Source organism: Thamnophis elegans, chromosome 1, assembly GCF_009769535.1.
Source record: "Thamnophis elegans isolate rThaEle1 chromosome 1, rThaEle1.pri, whole genome shotgun sequence".
NCBI lineage: Eukaryota > Metazoa > Chordata > Lepidosauria > Squamata > Colubridae > Thamnophis > Thamnophis elegans.
In genome coordinates this window covers 39029632-39050284 of record NC_045541.1, presented here as the reverse complement: position 1 = coordinate 39050284, position 20653 = coordinate 39029632, and the positions used below count along the sequence as shown (strand labels likewise).

The window sequence follows — 20653 nt, the reverse complement described above, 5'->3', positions numbered from 1 at the left end:
CTACCAATTTCTTGCAGGTCTTTTCTCAAAGTGGAAAGCAAGAAGCTCACATGTTAGATGTGTAGAAGATTTGTACTGTTATTTTAAGAGATGCTTCAGATTAGCATGATTAGCAACCACTTTATAAGAAGCAATATGCAGTCTGCTGGTATCATTCTTTTGATACAATGTGATTTGTGCTGCTTTTTATGTAGTACCTTTTCTATTATTCCCTTTCATTATGGAAGCCAAATGAAATTTTGATGTACTTTTGCACAAAATTATAATTACTCAGATATTCAAATGTAGATTCCAGAAGGCCAGCCTTTTAGATTCTATATTAATTTACTCCTAGCAATTTTTGCTGGATTTTTAAAATATAATTGTACCATTTTAATATTTAACTGATTTTAATCTCTTTCAGAACTGACTGTATAGAAAAGAAAGATAGCCCTGAAGTGTTTTTCTGCTGCTGTGAGGGCAACATGTGCAATGAACATTTTTTCTACTTTCCAGAGATGGAGGTCACACAACGTATGTGATATAACTCTTCCTAAAAAGAGTCCTGCAGAGAAATTTGTTTACAATTTTAAACATATTAAATATTGAATATTGCTTATAGATGACATATATTTTTCTGTTATCCTCATTGGATGACAATAATTGTACATGAGGAAACATAGGAAGGGACCTGGACACAGCAGCTTGGTAAGATACAATACTAAACAATACAGGTAGTCCTTGACTTACAACCACACTTGGTATCAGAATTTCCATTGAAAGTAGGTCTGATCATAAATCAAGGCATCACATGACTGGACTGAACCAACTTCACAACTATTTTTACCACAATTGTTAAGGGAGTCACCACTGTCATTAAACAAATCACATGTTTGTTAAACAAATCATATATTTGTTAAGCAAATCACACAGTTGTTAAGTGAATCTGTCTTTCACAATTGACTTTGTTTGTTGGAAACCAGAGGTTGTGATCATATGACTGCAAGATGCTTGAAAGAATCATAAATTTGAGCTAGTTGCCAAGCACCAAAATAGCGACCATATAACTGCAGAGGTGGTGTGGTGATCTTTAAGGATGGGTGATAAGTCATTTTTTTCTGAGTTTATCATAATTTTGAATCTGTCAGGCCCAAGCCCAAAGACCACACAATGAAATCCAGTCAAGTCCAATCTTTTATTTGCTTACATCTAATGGACAGAAACTAAAGCTATGCTTATCTAATAGATATATCTTGAGAGGTTCTAAGGTATGGCTACTCTAAAAGTTACTACCAACTATCCACCCCCATCTATTTGGGGAATTTGCAGTCTCTAAATTTGGCCGCCTCCAGAATGTATTGCTGTGAAACCTCTAGGCTACCAAGATTCCCCTCCATTGTTTCTCCAGATGCACATTCCATCACAAGTGTCATTAAATGAATGGTTGTAATACAAGGACCATCTAAAGTTGGATTAGGTTGGAAAAAGCGTTGCTGAATTTTGACCTTATGTATCCCAACAATAATCTATATCAGCGGTCCCCCAACCTTCTTGGCTTGGTGGCCTGGCTGGGATGGGAACAGGGGAACTTGCCTATTTGAAATTGGGCCACACAAATGGCAGACCAGCACACATGGGCGCCCTTGCATGTGTGGCGCACTGGCCCGCTGCTCAGACAAGTTGAGCTGCCTTCATGCTCTAGCCAGTCACTTGTATGGCCCAATTTCAAATAGGCCAAGGACCAGTAGTGGGCCGCAGCCCGGGGATTGGGAATCCTTGCCTGATAGTTGTATCCAAGAACTATTAATAAATTATAATGACTACAATTGTCAGGTGCAAAGAACTGAAAACATTCACCGAATTCAAAGCACTGATAAATAAGATTATTATTGCTACCTATACACAAGAATCTAGTCAACTTACAGTCAAAGCTAATTTGGTGCTAGATAAGGATCGATGGAATTCATTTGGGTTTCTTGTGGCTGCGCAATGATTCCAAACTGATGATACAGTTAATTCTGCCTTCCAGCTCAGTCTGCTCATCTCCTACAAGAATAGGCAAAATAGAATGATCTTAAGCTTCAGATGTATCATAGATAACTTTAATAACTTTAAGTTTAATGTATAGATAGCTTAAATGTCCTCCATTTTTAAGAATTGCTTATCTTTTCTGTGTTAATATTGAATTATAAGAAAACTTATTTCCTCTGCAGCTACTTCCAATCCTGTGACAACTAAACCACCCCTGTTTAGTACCTTGCTTTACTCTCTTGGACCTATAATGGGAATAGCAGTGATTGTACTCTTTTCGTTCTGGATGTACAGACACCACAAATTAGCATATCCTCCAGTACTTGTACCAACCCAAGTAAGTGCAATTATTTTGAATAGAAGTAGATTTGTTTCTTTGTCAGATTTATATCCCATCTTTTTCTAAGCTTTCTCAAGTCGATATAGACTTGTTACTTTTACAGTTGCTATTTGACCGTTTGAATATTTTTTGAAAACCGTTTCTCTTTTCCACAATTCATAAAAAGATTGTCAGCAACCTACATCAGACATTTTGCAAAAGCCACAGCTTAAAGTAAATATTTTGAACTTTATGATTTGTACATGATATGTTTTAAAATTACTCATCTATGGTAACAGGATGTAAAGTATACATATTAAATTTAGGAAAACACTTGTTTTTCTCATTATTGGGAAAATATTTTGATAATAACAATTTTTGAATATTTAATTGTATTCTAATTTTGTTCATAATGAAAGCAATTCAACCCTATCACCATTAAAATTATGTTAGGAGGAAAAAAGCCTTCATGCCTGTTGCTGCCCATGCATTGGTATTTATGTAAGTCAGTACCTTGCTATTGGAAGGAACTATTTTGCATGTAGAGCTGTATGTTTGAAGGCTGTTTTTGAATGGACATTTGCACTATGAATGATTGTTTGCAGGAGATAATTGGCATTGGAATAATATTGCCAGCTTCCATTGTAGTTTGTTGGCTTTCTGCACTAAATCCTATTGTTTAGAAAATCTAGGAATGACAGTCCTTGTTGAACTTGGCTATATTTCAAAATTATTTTTAAGATAAATTTTATGAATACCCATAACTTACAGAAATGTACGTGCACACTACCTAAACATTCTCATACAAAATGTCTTGTTTTAAAAATGTAAAGTGAAAGCCTAGAACAGAGTTGGTGAACCTTTTGTGGCTCTCGTGCCAAAAGCGGGGGGAGCACAGGGGGTGTGCCACACCCATAATGCTAAGCGCACAACCCCAGCACAAAAAAGCGACCCTATGAGCAAACCGGAAGTGACTTCCAGTTTGCTCGTAGGGTCATTTTTTGCCCTCCGGAGCCTTCAGGGAAGCCTCCAGAAGGCTCCTGAATGCTTTGGAGGGCTAAAACCGACCCTACGAGCAACCTGGAAGTGACTTTCGGTTTGCTTGTAGGGTCGTTTTTTGCCCTCCGGAGCCTTCAGAGAAGCCTCTTAAAGGCTCTGGAGCAGTAAAACCGGCCCTATGAGCAAACCGGATGTATGTTCCTGAATTTCCGGTTTGCCCGTAGGGCTGGTTTTTCATGCTCCAGAGAATGAAAAATGGCCTCAAAAGAAGGCCGAAGTCAGCTAGCCAGCTGACACGGCAACACCTTGTGTGCCTGGACAAATGGCTCCGCGTGCCATAGGTTCGCCCTCGCAGACCTAGAAAATCAGTTGAGGAAAAGCACTAGGTTGTTAAAATATGAATTGTACTGAAGTGAGATCAAAATAAGTTACTTTTATGTGGTAAAAATGTCAATACAATAATTTGAATTTGCACCATCTTACTTTGAACTAGATTGGATTTTTAAATAATTATAAAAGAAGTTGTTTTATATTTTATAATTTATTTTAAATAGTCTTATGTACTTCAGTACATGAATAAAGTTTATAGAGTTAAATAAATTAAATAAAATATAGATTTATACTGTAGCTATCTTAAATTTTCTTTCTTTCACAAGAAAGAAACTTCTGGCAAGGAAGGAGACAGTATTGTTAAACCTTTTATTTTACACAAATCAGAGTGTTTTTGCTCAGTGGAAATATTATATATTTATTTTGACCCATTGCCTTGTATTTTTTTTTCTTTTTGTCCCCTTTCTCTGCTTGATTTTTTTTTTTTTGATAAAGGTATATTTAAAATACAGAAAGTATCTTTGGAAACTAGAAATGTTTTGCTACATCTTTTAACATAACTAAATTATGTTGGCCAGCTGAGTTTACCCTTTTTAAAGCCATTTTTTGCCCTCCCCACGTTCCAGAGGCTTTATAGGAGCCTGGGGAGGGTGAAAACAGCCCGTTCCCCCCGCCACAGGCTTCAGGGACCTTCAGGAGGCTTCCCTGAAGCCTCCGGAGCAGTCAAAACGATCCTCCGAGGAAACCGGAAGTCACTTCTGGTTTGCTCGGAGGATCGTTTTGACTGCTCCAGAGGCTTCAGGGAATTCTTCTGAAGGTCCCTGAAGCCTCTGGGGGGGCGGGGGAGGCTGTTTTCGCCCTCCCCAAGCTCCTATAAAGCCTCTGGAGCCTGGGGAGGGCGAAAAAAGCATGCAAAAAATGGGGTTGGGCCTAGAATGCGCGCATGTGCACTGGGGGGGGTCGCACATTACATTATGGGTGCGGCATGCCCGTACACGACCCCCCTGCGCTCCCCCTACTAATGGCACGCGAGCCAAAAAAGGTTCGCCATCGCTGATATAGAGTATAAATAAGATTATCAACATATTTGCAGTACATACAGTCAGTGATGCATAAGTTTGATTACAAGGACATTTCTTCATACTATAAGCAACCTGTAGCTGAAAAAATTCCCTTAAAGGGCTCACTTTTATAAAGTTGAAAAAGCTGATTTATTTAGAATAATTTGAATTATTTATAAATATAAGTTTGTATCATCTCTAGAAAGGAAATCCAAAGTAATTTGTAATAAAAGAATAATAGAATTTAAAAAAGAAAAAGCAATTGACATATCAGTAATGAAATGAAGTCTCGTGAGTGGAGATTAATGCCTGTTGATTTCATGGACATACTTACATTATATTCTTGGCAACATTATAGAAATGCTTTGCCATTGGCTTATTCTGTTTCTCCCCCCCCCCCACACACACACTTTCCGCTCTATGTCAGCCCTGAAATTTCCTTCTGATTTCCCAAGTATTAACCATGTCTGAACTTCCTGAGTTTTTCAAGATCAACAAAGATCAAAAGATCCTGCCACCTACCTTGGGAGATCAGTTTATTCAATATTAAAATATTTTCTAAAAATGAAGGGAGATAAGGCAGGCCAACCATTACAGCTTTTTACCAAAATAATCCTATCTATATCCATAATAGTAACATCTACCTTGTTGTGGAACATAATGCAGAAACTTTGAAGTTATCTTTATATCCATGGAAGTAATTAAATAGTTGTCAGTACTAAATGCTGCAAAATGAATTAATTTTGAGTCATACAGTGACTATACTATGACCCAAGGCTGTACCCATTCAAAAAATAATAGAGAAATTGCTTATATAATTTTCATCCAAATGTTTTAGTGAGCAGCTCTAATTTAAATTGGTTCCTTATGCGCACAAAAATTGTAAGAAGGTTTCATCATTTTCTGGCTCCTTTTTCTTTTATGAAGTAAGTAAAAATTAGTAAAAAATCAGTTACCATTTTTACTAGTTAAACTCAGCAGAAATATCTCTTTGCTATATTATGCGATTATAGATATATACACATACATCCACACACCTTATTAAGCTGTTTTCTATGAATCAAATAGTTTCTGAGGGTGTAATTTGAAAAATAAAACTTGTCAGTTAAAATTTACTTCAACTTTTCATTTAAACAACTGTATAACACTAGGCGTTTCTTGTACCTGACAGAAGAGGAATAATGAGTTCAAGCATAGGAGCCATTGCCCATCTTCTGTCCCATGTATATAAATGCAGGTTTTTATCTTTGTCAATTACTACTCAGTGAATAAAAAAGTTAAAAATCCTAGGTTTTTAACAACTAGGGTTTATTTCTGAGACCGATATCCTTAGTGTATTTTTAAATGTGACTAAGCTTGTTTCCTAGTTTGTATTTCTGGAAACAAATTAAATGGTTCATGGTTATAATTAAAATTATAATGGTAAAATTAACTTGGTTTATTTAGTCTTAGGCAAGATGCATCTTCATGTCACAAGGTATTTCTGTTGCAATGATTTGGAAAGGACACCCTTCCTATTATTTCTGTAGCAGAGAAGTTGTGAGTTGCATTGCTTTGATCAAGGAAAGAGAATAATACTGTGTACCAAACAACTCATTTGCTATATGAAAAAGGAAAAACACCTTAGACATGCTCCATATTCTGATCCAGCCATGGTTTTATCTACTAAAATGATAAATTTTATAATTTTATTCTACACGTTCTATTTGCAATCAGTCCTATCTGAAATTCAGCTGAGGAGTAAGACATTTTTCAGTTTATTTAAATCTCCTTCTAAAATCCCAATTCCTTCCACTTGCCCAACAATATTTTAAGTTGCCATTTTTGTCTTATTAATTTAAAAACACAATTTTCATTTATTGTTGTTAAAGTATGTTGCAATATGAATTTGTTAGAAATACTATTTCTGTGAAACCTTCTTACAATTTTCTCATATTATGCTGTCAGATATTCCACTTTCTCATTTTCCCAAATTATGGCATTAACTCTTCTCTCATCATCCTGCTCTCAAGCTTATTAAATGAATTGCCATCTCTCCTGCAAGCAGCTTACCACAAATACATTATTGCCAGTGCTGTGAATTCTTTTATGCAAAGAACTCCACATAAGAAAAACGTTTTCATGGTAGAAGTGTTGTTTTAAGAATTATTTTTTATAGACTATATGCCGTATTTTTCGGATTATAAAGCACACCTTTTTTCCTCAAAAAAAAGGCTGAAAATCTGGGTGCGTCTTATACATCAAATACAGCATTTTTGTCTCCCGAAGCCCCGCCCCTTCAACAAAATGGCTGCACATACCCTTATGGAGGCTTTCAGAGAACTCTTGGGAGCTGGGGAAGGGCAGAAATAAGCAAGAAATTGGCCATTTTTTGCCCCAGCCCCCAGCAGCACTCTGTAAGCTATGCATGCAATTGTTTTGCCAAAACCCGGGCCCGTTTTCATGAAAAATGGGCTGTTTTTTGCTCGTTTTTGGTCCACCCCCCCAGGAGCACTCTGCAAGCCCCCCCCAAAAGAATATTCATGTCTTTTTTTTGAAAAAAAGGGCCCATTTTTGTGAAAAACGGGCCGTTTTTGGGAGGTTTGCAGAGTGTAAAAACTTTTCCTTTTCCTTTTGGAAAGCTCTTTAACTGATAGATGAAAATTACATTGATCAAGTGCTGGGCCAGCAGAAATACTACCTTCTTTGTCTCTCTATCTCTCTGTCTCTGTCTCTCCCCCTCCCTCACTCTCACTCTCTATCCCTCTACCTAACTACACACACTCTCTCCCTAACCTACTTACTCTCTCTCTCTCTCTCTTTCTCTCTCTCTCTCTATCCCTTTATCTACCTCCCTACCTAACTACTCTCTCTTTCTCCCTACTATCTACTGTATTTCTCTCTCTCTCTCTCTCTCTCTCTCTCTCTCTCTCTCTAACCCTCTACCTATCTACACACACACACTCTCTCCCTACCTACCTATTGTATTTCTCTCTCTCTCCCTTTATCTACCTAACTACTCACTCTCTCCCTACCTATCTACTGTATTTCTCTCTTTATCTCTTTCTATTTCTCTCTCTCTCTCTCTCCCTACCTTCTCTTTCTGTGTCTGTCTCTCTCTCTCCCTTTATCTACCCACCTACCTGTTCTGACCCCCTCCTCCGTCCAGTAACGAATGCTGAGACAAGCTTAACTGGAATTTCACAGCATTTTATTAGCAAGAAACCAAAACTTCGGTGGCTGAAAGCCAAGCCTAACAAACAGATAAGAACCTTGGCAGCAACTCAGACTTCGACAGATAACAGCTTCTCCAGCGTTAGGAATGACGTTGAATCCTGCAAAACCAGGCTCCTTCCAGTCTCTCTAAATACAATCTTGAGAGGAGCCTAATTACAATCACCTGGATCTAATTATCTTTTGTAACTGTGTAGCTGCTCTCTACGTCGATCTGCCCGGTGTTGCCGGGCATCCAGGACCACCTCCCTTGTCTCCTCATCACTACTCCAAGGCATGACATCAGGAGCACACTCTCTTCGGCTCTCACCACTGCTCCATGCCTCAGGAGCTTCCTGGTGGTCAACCAGCCTCTCTGTGCCCTGCTCGGAGTCGGAACCCTGTCCAGGGTCCTCCACCTCTTATAGAGCCGACTCATAAGGCCCCTCGCTGGCAGAGTCTGTTTGCAGCTCCAATGGCTCCTGCTGGGCCACCTACCTAACTACTCTCTCTCTACATACCGACTGTATTTCTCTCTCTTTTTCTCCCTGTCTATCCCTCTATCTACCTACCTACTTTTTTAAAAAAATTGCCTCTTCAAAACCTTAGTGCGTCTTATACTCTGGTGCATCTTATACTCCAAAAAATATGGTAGTTTTATTACAAATTTATTGTCAATCTTAATTCAACATATTTATTTGGTTTATTTGAATTAATTTGGTTGTGATCATTGTATTTCACAAACAATTAGCATTGGTTAATATATTACTAATATTTAGAAAGAATATATAGACTTTAAAACCAATGGATTGCATAGCAATATCTGGTTGGCTCCTCAGAAAAAGGTACTATTACACTGAAGTTTGCAAGATATTCATTGAAAAACAGTGTCTTCCAAATTAAAAGTCTAATTATTACAGTGATTAACAACTTTTTTATTGCCAGATTTGATGAATTCAATACTTCTTTATCATCCTTTTGTATTTGGAGCAGTTGGCACAGTTATTCAGCTTCTATTTAATATTACACTTATATTTGGAATGCCATATTTTATTAGCCATATCACACAAATGCAAATCCTTTACTCCACTGAATTTTTGTAATTTATGTTCCTGACATCAAGAAGTTGATAAGCACTGGAAATAATTTATTTTCACTTTGAAAGAGATCTAACATGCTGGGCTGCTAAGCACTATCTTTTGTTTTACTGTACAATCAGGCTATGAAACTCCTTTGAAAGGGGATCAAAATTCCTCTTCAAATTATTAAAACCAGTTCACCAGAAACTGCTCCTGCCCAATATAGCCTGGTGTAACTATTTTACTTCGCAAACTGGCAAGCATATGTGAATAAAGCTTGGTTGGGAGTAGCTTTCAAAGCAGCCATGCAAACCGGACGGTTCACCGACAAAAGGGCGAACGACAAAACCACGCCCGACTAAACTGCGTCGCTGACATCATCAACAGGGCGACAACAGCGCGGAGACAGAAGCACGCTGTAAACCCTAAACCTAAACTTAACCCCTAAACCTAACCCTAAACCTAACCCTTACCTTAAGTTGAATCAGCTTTCTTTCAACGCGCTATTTAAAGCGCCCTTCATTCTCCGCGCTGGCTGTTGTCGCTGCGTTGATGACGTCAGTGACGCGGTTTAGTCGGGCGCGGTTTTGTCGTTCACCCTTTCGACGGGTCACGAAACCGGACAAAAGCTGTGGTCACATATGATTAAAAGTCCTTTGAATGCAGTGCAGTACGTTGCCAGCTTCTATTTCTGAAGAATTTGCATAGGCTTTGCTGTCAGGACAGTTTATTATATGGTCAATATTGTTTCAGTTATTTATGTAATCCCATTACCAATATGAATCATTAGAAAAAAATTGACGTATTTTAATCCAGATGTTTGTACATGTGAAGTAAAGGAGGATTTCTTTCTCTCATGTTGTATATTTTTCCTCATCAGACTCTACCTTTATAAAGCTGAAGATTTCTGATTTTGCACAGTTAGTGTTAATATAATGGATTAAGGAAACTCCTCATTTTGAGTTACCCGTTGGCTATCTGGTTGGACCTTTAAAAAATTTTTTAGTTGGGAGGAGGAGATTCAAGAGAAGAGAATATCAGGAGTTTCTTTGCTATTTATTAGCGTCTTGGAAGAATACAAACTACAGTAGGAAGGTTGACATGGAATGTTTATCATATAAGCAATGATTTTTCTCACCCCTCTCCTTATCTTAATTTCTGCTCAGTGAGGCATACATCATTAGGAAGTATTTTTGCATTTTTTTTTCCAGTTGTCTATATTTTTGTTTGCTTTGAGTGTTTGCGAATCAGTAAACACTGGATTTGAAACACAGATCTCTGCCTTATACAAGGTGCTGTATCCAATTGTTCTTTGAAAGTACCTACTGCTTTTATTAAAATAAAAATCCTTCTTTCTTGATGACTACCTTGTTGATTTAAAAGGAAAATCTAGAGGCATTTTTTAAGAGGAAGGGAAGGGAGATTTTCTGTTTAGCCAGGACTCTGTTCAAGAAAAGGCGGTGACAGCAGCGTAATTATTTGCCTGAATAGTTTTCATCTGGGAAAGAAGTACACTTAGAACTTAGGTAGTAGAGAGGCTGTGAGGGTAGAATCACAGGGTGGTATGAATGTTGATGAAACACATTTCTTCTCCCAATCCTGCCTCCTTGTCTTTTTGCTATTGGTTTTTAGTGAATTTTATATTAGTTTATAAATCATTTCTCTCAGTTTATCAGTAAATAATTTTGCATATTCTAATAAAGCTTGCCTCCGCTTTTTTTTAAAAAAAAATTGAGGTTTTTTAGTGTTAGAATAAAAGTTAATTAAATGTTAATTTATATACTGATATTTCCAAATGAAAACAGCTGATCAAAAGGAAGGAAGGGTGATATTTCTAGAATTAATTTGCTACCAAAATATTAACAAAGTAAGATTAGGATGAGAGTAACATGTTTTGTTTCACTGTTATGCTTTTTAGTTTGTAGGTTAGATGATGCAACACTGCCCTCTTGTGTAATGTACCAACTTATATTTTATGCACAGTTACTTTGTTTAAAAAATAACCAATATCTTAATAACTAAATTACTACATTTCTCTGTTCCTTCTAACTACATACTTATGGAAATCAGTTTTTGAAAGCTTCCGTACTGTTTTAAGCATTTGGTTACAAAACGTTTAATGTTCAAATAAGTCAGTTACAGATATAATAAACACTATTGCTATCTTTTATTGTCAAAAAAGGTCAATGAACTACACATTTGAGAATCTAATGCAGGCTGAATTTTATAACTTACTTAATTATGACTTTCACTTTTCCTAAGATGCACTTATATCTGCTTTGTACTATATGAAATAATTCCCTTTTGCCTGTGTGTGTGTTTTTTTACAAGCATGCCTTTCATATAATGATAGAGGTAAGATGCACCGATTTATTTATACATACATTTGTGGAGTTACAAATTGCCTATAGGAATAACATTTGAAAAATATGTTTATTTGCATCCAAAGTATTCGGTTCTTTATTTATTGGATTTTCTACAGTATAACATGTCAGCATCAAAAAACAATTTGATGGCCTATTATAGCAAACTTTGTGAGACTCCATTAGCTTGAGTAGAAAAATCTAATACAGTGCCTAGTATATTCATGTGATACTGGAACTCATATAAACAAATTGGCATAAAAATCTCTTCATAACAGTTATGGGATGTCTGTTAAGATGAAGAATCTGCATATGCAAGAGAAAATATTTTGCATTTTGCTTTGGAAATTTGAATGATAAAGGTTTTTACATCCAATTATTTTTTGTTGTTTCAAAATCAGTTCTCTCTGTCTCAAAATATAATACGTTTGTAAGGTTCAGAGAGTTACTTCATGCACAATTAAGGACCTGAAAATATTCTGGGATATTAAATAGCAAATCTGCATGCTGTATTACTCTGTTTTTGAGTGTTTCCTTAAAATCGGAAGTGATAGACATGATAGATTTCCTTTTAGGAACCAGATCTTGAAGATGCATATGTGGAATTCATCAGGCAGCCTGTTGTATTCAGAGCAGTATTCATTTAATACCCTGTTTCCCTGAAAATAAGATCTCCCCGGATAATAAGCCCAGATTGGGCTTTTGAGCGCATGCACTAAAATAAGCACTTCCCCGAAAATATTGCAATACAGCAGCAGCCATGAGGTGACCATGCTCGTTGCCTCCTGCACCTCAAAAATAAGATCTTTCTGAAAATAAGGCCAAGCGCTTATTTCGGAGGTTAAAAGAAAATAAAACACTGTCTTATTTTTGGGGAAACACGGTACTTTTTGCTTTGTTGCTTTGTTAAATATATTTTTTTCTACTATCATTTTACATTACTATTTGGAATGGTGGGACTAAATCGGCATAGGCAGGATTAAGGCTCCTGCCTCATTTAATGACTGTTTTAAGTTACAATGTCATGAAAAAGTAACTGCAGGCAATCCTCACATTTTTAACCTTTGCAAATATGTAAAGCAAAGGAAAATTGAAGTTAAAATTTGATGTTTCATATAGCAACCACCTCATTTAATGACTGAGACACCAGGGAAACTGGAACAGAAGGCTGTAAGTTGCTCCATTAAGTTGCCTGGCAGTAACCACCGAGTGCCACACAAGCCACCCATAAACCTGGCAGGAGCCAGCCCTGCTCTGCCATTCCTGCCAGCCTGCTTGCTAGCTAGCTGCATGAGACTTTCTAAACAACCTAGGATCCTCACTTAACAATGGAAATTCAAGCTCCATTGTTTACCGTTGTTAATCAAGGGCTACTTGTATAAGCAATATAGTAATGTGCTTAGGGGAAAAAAGACAAAAGGAGGCAACATTTCAGCCTGTAGATAGCTTATATAAAAGCGGGAGGGGGGGGGGAGAAAAGTGGCACTCTTCAGTGAGTGTGAGAAACAAAATGTAATTTTATCCCTCCCTTGTGATTGAAGACTAATGAAAATATACACTTTTTGTCCCTTTCCTGTGTATAATAAAAATTAATCCTCATAATATTTTAATTATGTTGCATGAAGGATCCACATAGATTAAAAACTGATTCCTTTGTTGTAAAGTTTATTATCATGTGATTATAAAGCTATTTATCACTTCTTTTGATCTGTGCTACCCAATCCACCCATTGTTACACCAAAGCATATGTATAAAATTTCTGGGTAAGAAAGATTTCTCATCCTATTTTCAAGCAAGAAATATAGAAGTATGTATCTTTAGAATAATTTATTTGTTACAAAGGGAAGCATATCATTCTGTAATTATACTAAATTAGTTTATCCTAAGTTTATATCATACCCTGATACTTGTAACTTATAACTGAAGCCAGTTCATCATAGTTCACTTCACTCTTGTTCACATTCTATAGATGCTTTAATATTCATCCAAGTAGATGAAGTAATGAGGACCAGGAAATATAATCACACATAAGTACCTTTCAAATCCCAATCAGCATTGCCATAATAGATTACTTTAAACCTTTCTTGTAATGCTTACAATAAATAAATGCTAATAAAGTTAAGTAGTTCCTAACTAGAAAAACTGATTTCCCCATCTTTCATATGATATTGGGTCAATAGCTGGGTTGGTAAAATAGGAATGGATCCTCAGGAATTCTGTATGTGCGCCTATACCACAGGCTGCATGAAGCTTATAGATTTCCTATGCAAGAATTATAATTCTATTAAAAATAGAGTATTTAATAACTTTTTTTTGCAGTTTCTTCATTTAGGTAAAGTGTTTTTCATAAAAGTTTAGTACATATATGTTGCAAAAACTGTATTCTATTGGCCATATGTAGAGATTTAAGATATTGAGTTAGTTTCAAGACATTTAATTCCTTCCATATTTTGTATGCATGCCTTTGTTTGGGACCGTACAATTTAAGTGTTAGATTTATTCATTTCATTTTTGCTGAGAAAAAATTGAAAATTAATTTTAAAAATTGCAAGACATTAACATTTTTTTTGCATTCTGTTTTGTTGATATAATTTGCTTCCTAAACTGTTGTCTTTGACTTGGTGAATGAGATTATACTAAACAAATGAACTTTTGTTGACTGTTACTGTTTTTAGGACCCTGGACCACCACCTCCATCACCATTGATGGGCCTAAAGCCATTGCAGTTACTAGAGATCAAAGCTAGAGGAAGATTTGGCTGTGTCTGGAAAGCTCAGTTGTTAAATGAATACGTTGCTGTGAAAATATTCCCAGTGCAGGTATACGAACAATCAAATATTGTACTATGAAATGTTCCAAATGTTTTTAAAAATATTGTTATAACAAGGAAATCAGATGATGACTCAAAATGTCTAAATGTCATAGGATTGCTTAATAAAACATTCCAGTGATTTTGAGACCAAGTAAAATCTGAAACGAAATAAAGAATATCTTTAATGATCCAGAGTCATCCATCCTGATGGGTGAAGAAATAATTCCATTTGTAAATCCATTTGGGATTTAAATACTAATAAAAACCAGGGGGAATCCTCTTTTTATCAAAATAAGTTCAAATCAGATCATTTGTTTACAGTCTCACACCAATAAAGGTAGTCCTCACCAACTATTCTATTTAGCAATTGTTTGAAGTTATGATGGTGCTGAAAAAATAACTTTGTGGCCCATTTACAATTCTTGCAACATCCCTGAGTCTTGTGATTGCCATTACAGCCATTACATTGTCCTGTGCTTGACCTATGATTGAGTTTTCCTCCCTTTCTTTCTCCCCCTGTGGAACAGAGAGGTCCATAATAAAAAAAACTATAAGAAGAAATACATAATTATAATCTTTATTTAAACATTGCTATTTCTGTTTATGAATTATGTGCCAGCTATTTACCAGAATCATGAAAAATATTCTAGAATCTTGGGAGAAATAATCAGATAAAGAAAAAGAAAATTTCTGATTTAATTCTGTCTTACTGTCAGATGAACTTAATTGAATTGTTAACCTCACTTTGTTGTCTATATTTATTTGATGAAGCAAATCAAGAAAAATCCTTATCTTTATTCCAGAGAACTTGCTTGCCAAATATTATTAGCTGTTGATCTAAGAGAATTATCTAAACTTGTCTGGCCTCAATTTAATAATCCATTTGACAAGATTTCTAAAGATTTGTGCAGAAATTGCTAGAAGCAAGAGTTCTCTGTTAATGTGAATTTGCCAAACCAAACTAAAACTAAGACGTGTGTATTCTCCTTTTGCCGGGGGGGGGGGGGGGCAATCATCCCATGCATTTGGGCACATTTCATAGCAAATCAGATATGATTTTGATTATTTGACATGATTTTGAATATGTAAACAAGACATTTAATATTTTTAAATATATTAATATGATTCTTTTTGTTCAGGATAAAGAATCATGGCAAAATGAATATGAAATATACAGCTTGCCAGGAATGAAGCATGAAAATATACTGCAGTTCATTGGTGCTGAGAAACGAGGCACTAGTATTGATGTTGACTTGTGGCTAATAACAGCGTTTCATGAAAAGGTGATGACTTTGTTGTGATAGTTCATGTGATAACTATTAGAACTTTTCATTGTGTACAAATAGAATATTTTCCAAGGGAAGCAGATTTTGAGGCAGATTTTTACTAGATTTATTTTTAAGATCAATGTTAAATTTTAAAGGGGAAGAATTCAACATAAAGGCGGTGATTTCAGACCATTTTTCATAGTATGGATGGGAGTAATTTGCTTTCCAGAGGTGGTCTTCCATGTCCACCTGTAAAACATTTTGAGGTGGGGAGGGAGGAAAATCAAGAGACAGAAAAAATTGCCATTGTCTGTTATGATGGCATAATACTAGGTAACCTCCTGTAGTTCCAAACTCCTTAAAAATTGTCCTCCCACATGTTTAAAACGATGCCCACTGAATTATTTCTATAATGGTAATGATAATATTACTTTGAATTCTTTTTTAAATTAGTATCAGTGTGTGAAACCTATCCTTGTATTGTCATTCTTCCCCTCCAAGCTCAGATCACAGGAACATTTCAATAAAATTTAGATATCCCGGGTTCTAGAATAGCAAATGGGATATTCCTAGTTCTAAAATTTTAGTTAAATACGTCATGTAACTTTATTGATGTGATGCAAAGTGAAAAATAATATTTATAAATAAAAATTATTATTTTTTAGGGTTCACTTACTGACTTCCTGAAGGCTAATATAGTTTCATGGAATGAACTCTGTCATATAGCTGAAACTATGGCAAGAGGTTTGGCTTACCTTCATGAAGATATCCCTGGTCTAAAAGAAGGGCATAAACCAGCTATATCCCACAGGTATCCCCCCCAAAACCCTCACCCCCCTCCTATCTATCTATCTGTCTGTCTGTCTGTCTGTCTGTCTGTCTATCTATCTATCTATCTATCTATCTATCTATCTATCTATCTATCTATCTATCTATCTATCTATCTATAATCTGATCTTTTATATTTATATATAAGACTTCAATATACCACTTGTTTTATCTATGAGACATACATTGCAGTCCGGGTCCTTTGCTTTCCTGTACATGTGTGGCTTTGGAAAAGAAAATGCTACCCCCCCCTTTTTGGGGGGCCAGTCTGTGGAGAGGACATAGACCATTTCCTTTGAAAGATTGGATTTTGCAAGGGGCTCCACCACTCTGTTGTCCTGCAAAAAATATCTGTTACTTTATTCATGTCAGGAAGAGAGTAATCATGGTTCTGCCTAAATGCAGCAGCAACCTCAAAATAACAATAGAGAAATCACTTTTCTACTCATATTTCCTTCTCCACAGAGCATTGTAGAGAAGGGTATTTTGCATCCTATTGTTATTTTATAAGAGGCAGCATTAGAGGTTCAAATTACATATCTAATTAGGTAAGTCTTTTTAGTTAGTCTTTTGCATCTTTTCCTCCATTGCCTAAGCGCTCTGATCAAGTGGTATATCTGTGTGAATGGTAATGGTCATTGTTTTAATTGTAAATTGTACTTTATGCCCAGTTACCAAGCCAAAATTTCTTCATCTCTGCAGCTATAATCAAAGAATAAATTATACTGTCAGTTAACATGTTCAATTATTATTCTGATCACTTTTAAATATGGCAGTTTTCAATTTTGTACTTCATTTTTTTTCAAGGGACATCAAGAGCAAAAATGTGTTATTGAAAAATAATCTTACGGCATGTATCGCTGATTTTGGACTTGCTTTAAAATTTGAGGCTGGGAAGTCAGCTGGTGATACCCATGGTCAAGTAAGTTTAAATGAAAATAAATATTAAGATGGCTAGTAGCAGATCATAATCTCATAGGTACAGTTTATAACATGGTGTTATAAACATTTTACATTACAAAAGAGTAGGACAAGACGACAAATTATTACTGAATATGAAACTGTCATATCTTAGTTTGTGCTTTGTATTTACTTTGCAATGTGACTCCTGTAGGCTGTGAATGCAAACTTTGATCATTGAAAGCACATCTCCATGTTAAATGTGAGATGTTGCTAATAATTCTCTCTCTCTTTAGTTCCTTGGCCATTTCAAAATAATGAAAGCTATTGAAACTATTTGTATCAAGAGATTTTTAATGCTTTTTTTAATAGATAATGCTCCAAAGGCTACCTACTTCTTTAAGAAATATTGTTCAGTGTATTTTTTGTTTTGATAGCAAGCTATTCCAAAACAACTTATAGGACTCCAAATTCTAAGTACCAAGTGATTTTGACATTGTTACTTATTATTTCTCTAGAATGTATGGTGAGATCTAATTAGTTTGAATTTGCATGTTTGTAAGCCTAATGATTATTCTTATTTTCAAGGTTGGTACCCGAAGATACATGGCTCCTGAAGTATTAGAAGGTGCTATAAACTTCCAGCGAGATGCGTTTTTGAGAATAGACATGTATGCAATGGGATTAGTACTGTGGGAATTGGCATCACGATGTACAGCATCAGATGGTAAGTAGTTGACACTGAGTATAAGACCTTTAAGGGCCACTATGTAGGACAGATAGGTAGAAGAGTAGTTGATCACATCCAAGAACACGAACTAGCTAGTCAAAAGGCTCAATGAAATCTCTTTAATTTCACAACATAGAGACATACTCAACCACAGTTTCAACTGGGAAACTGTTAGCATCTTAGCTCAGCTGCACCAATAGACACATAGAGAGAAACCATACCAAAAGAGACAATAAAAAAATCTAAGAAGGAAATTAGTTCACTGCATGCTGCTTTGCTAGCTCTCCATACAGTGTGTCCTCACTGCAGACTTCCTCCATAATATCCCTTACCAGAACTATGCTGGGTAATTATATATGCACAGCCTCACATGTTCATTCAACTTCATAGATAGTATTTTATACCCAGAGAAATGCAACTTTTGGAAGATGAGTTGTCCCTGATCACTTGCAATGATCACAATATCCTTTAAGTAAAAAGCTTCCTGGGAATTTACGTGAATCACAGAAAACATGATTCCTTATTTTACTGTAATTGCAGCTACACAAGTAATCTGTTAATTCATCCAACCAGTCTCCTCATTGTTCTTACCCTTGGGTGGCCTTATCAGTTCCTTTAGATCTCATGTAGTAGTCCTAGGAACTTTAACGGTTCAGGAGCCAGACCTAATAGCCAGATGATATATATGAGACAAGTGTCAAATATTTAGTTTTGAATTTTTTGGGAAAAATTCACAGATGTGAAAAATGAGTTCACAGATGGCTATTTCAAGAATTATAATTACAATTGAGTTCATTCTTCTAATACTTTGAATAACTCACTGTGCTGAATATTTGTGCTACTTTTATCAGAGTTCATCATACTTTCAAAAACAATTGTATGTAGATCTGTTATTGTACAACCATTGAAGATTGATTTGGGACTTGGAAACTATGCTTTAGAAGCCTAGATCTGACTTACAGGGGAAAAAATAAAATATACTGGATGTGTCCCATTATCTGACCCTTGAGCAATATAATGAATTTGGACAGTCATAAACCAGCTACCAGATTTCATTCTAGTCTCTTAACCTGATCAGCATAAAACTAGTGGTTAACAGAATTTATGTAATGTATTATTATCATCATCATCATCATTTTCCTACAATGCAGGACCCGTGGATGAGTATATGTTACCTTTTGAGGAAGAAGTGGGTCAGCATCCTTCTCTGGAAGATATGCAGGAGGTTGTGGTACATAAAAAGAAGAGGCCTGTTCTGAGAGAGTGTTGGCAGAAACATGCTGTAAGTAACAAATAATGTTGCCAGTTCAGGTAGTCCTTGACTTCAAACAGTTCATTTAGTGACCGTTCAAAGTTACAATGGCATTGAAAAATGTGACTTCTGACCGTTGTTCACACTTATAATCGCTGCAGTAGTCTCATAGTCACGTGATGAAAATTCAGATGGCAGCTGACTCATATTTATGACGGTTGCAATGTCCCGTGATCACCTTTTGTGACCTTCTTATAACCAAAGTCAATGGGAAAGCCAGATTCACTTAACAGCCATGTTATTAACTTAACAACTGCAGTGATTCATTTAACAACTGTGGCACAAAAGGTGGTAAAATAAGGCAAAATTCACTTAGCAAATATTTCAGTTAGCAACAAAAGATTTGGGCTGAATTGTGGTTGTAAGTCGAGACCTATCTGTACTGAAACTTTTCTTCAGAAAATAAAATTTTTTAACCTATAAAAATACATTTAAAATCCAATTGAGAAATTGAACTTCAATATCATGCTGTTAAAAATATTATGTTTTTTAAAATATTCATATAATCCAGCAAGTCTATCTGTGCTTCAGTCTTGCATGGGTAGGAAGAATTGGAATTGGGGAAAGCTGCTTCCTTCTATGATATGCCAAACTCTACAAGAAGTATGAAGAGGGGCCTTTTAGGTATACCCCTCCCCTATTTCTCCCAGTGGTTTGTGCTACCTCTCCCCATTAATTCCTGTAGCTTTGCTATCAGTGAAAGGTACTTTGGCAGAATGGGAGGTGATTCAGTCTTTTGGGTCCAAGAATACTTCTGATCCCAAAAAATATTCTTCTTGTATTCTTTGAAACAAGACCTCGAAGAAGCAAAGCTATGGAATTTTCTAGAATGGTGATTCTGTTATCTTAAGGCAGGGGTCTTAAACTGGTGGCTGTGGGCCAGATGCATCACATGCAGGCCATGCCCACCCTAGCTCCACAAAGGGAAAAAACATCGCGATACGGCAACATGATACCGCAAGTTTGATACCCATGCTTTAAGGTAACCTTTTGAATTATGGGAAGATCTTCCTTTCAGTGCACCTTCATTAAAAGCTGTTCTACAAAAGAGGAAAACTCAACAGCTGAATTCTCTTAAGAGCAGTTGGAATTGCAGAGATCAAAGTACAAAAAAGGTCTAAACGAAGTTCCAAATACTGGAAATAATATTCTCATTTAGATTTTTATTTTACTATTTAGCAAAAAGTTAATAATATTTGCAATCACCAAATGTGAGAGGAGTTGTTTTATATTAATATCAATCCAGTTTAATACACTGTGTTAACATATAGGTTAATATGTTCTAGCACGACACATTTCTATGTACTTCAGTGTTAAGTTTGAACATAGATTTTATAAATAGAAATCAAAATTGTTCTGAAGAAAATTTTGATTCACATTATTCTCTAGTCTACACCTAGGAAAGAGATCCTAATTTAGCAAAAGCAATATAGCAATAGCACTTAGACTT

The 20653-nt window shown here is 35.9% G+C and overlaps 1 protein-coding gene across 1 annotated transcript in view; it reads left to right on the top strand.

Annotated features, from left to right (window-relative positions):
* Nucleotides 1-20653, top strand: part of ACVR2A (activin A receptor type 2A) — a 56603-nt gene that overhangs the window by 30849 nt on the left and 5101 nt on the right. The window contains exons 3-10 of the mRNA XM_032211651.1: nt 404-513; nt 2193-2347; nt 14029-14172; nt 15305-15448; nt 16099-16244; nt 17069-17183; nt 17750-17888; nt 19043-19173. Coding sequence (XP_032067542.1) covers nt 404-513; nt 2193-2347; nt 14029-14172; nt 15305-15448; nt 16099-16244; nt 17069-17183; nt 17750-17888; nt 19043-19173 — 1084 coding nt within the window. The remainder of the gene's footprint in view (nt 1-403; nt 514-2192; nt 2348-14028; nt 14173-15304; nt 15449-16098; nt 16245-17068; nt 17184-17749; nt 17889-19042; nt 19174-20653) is intronic.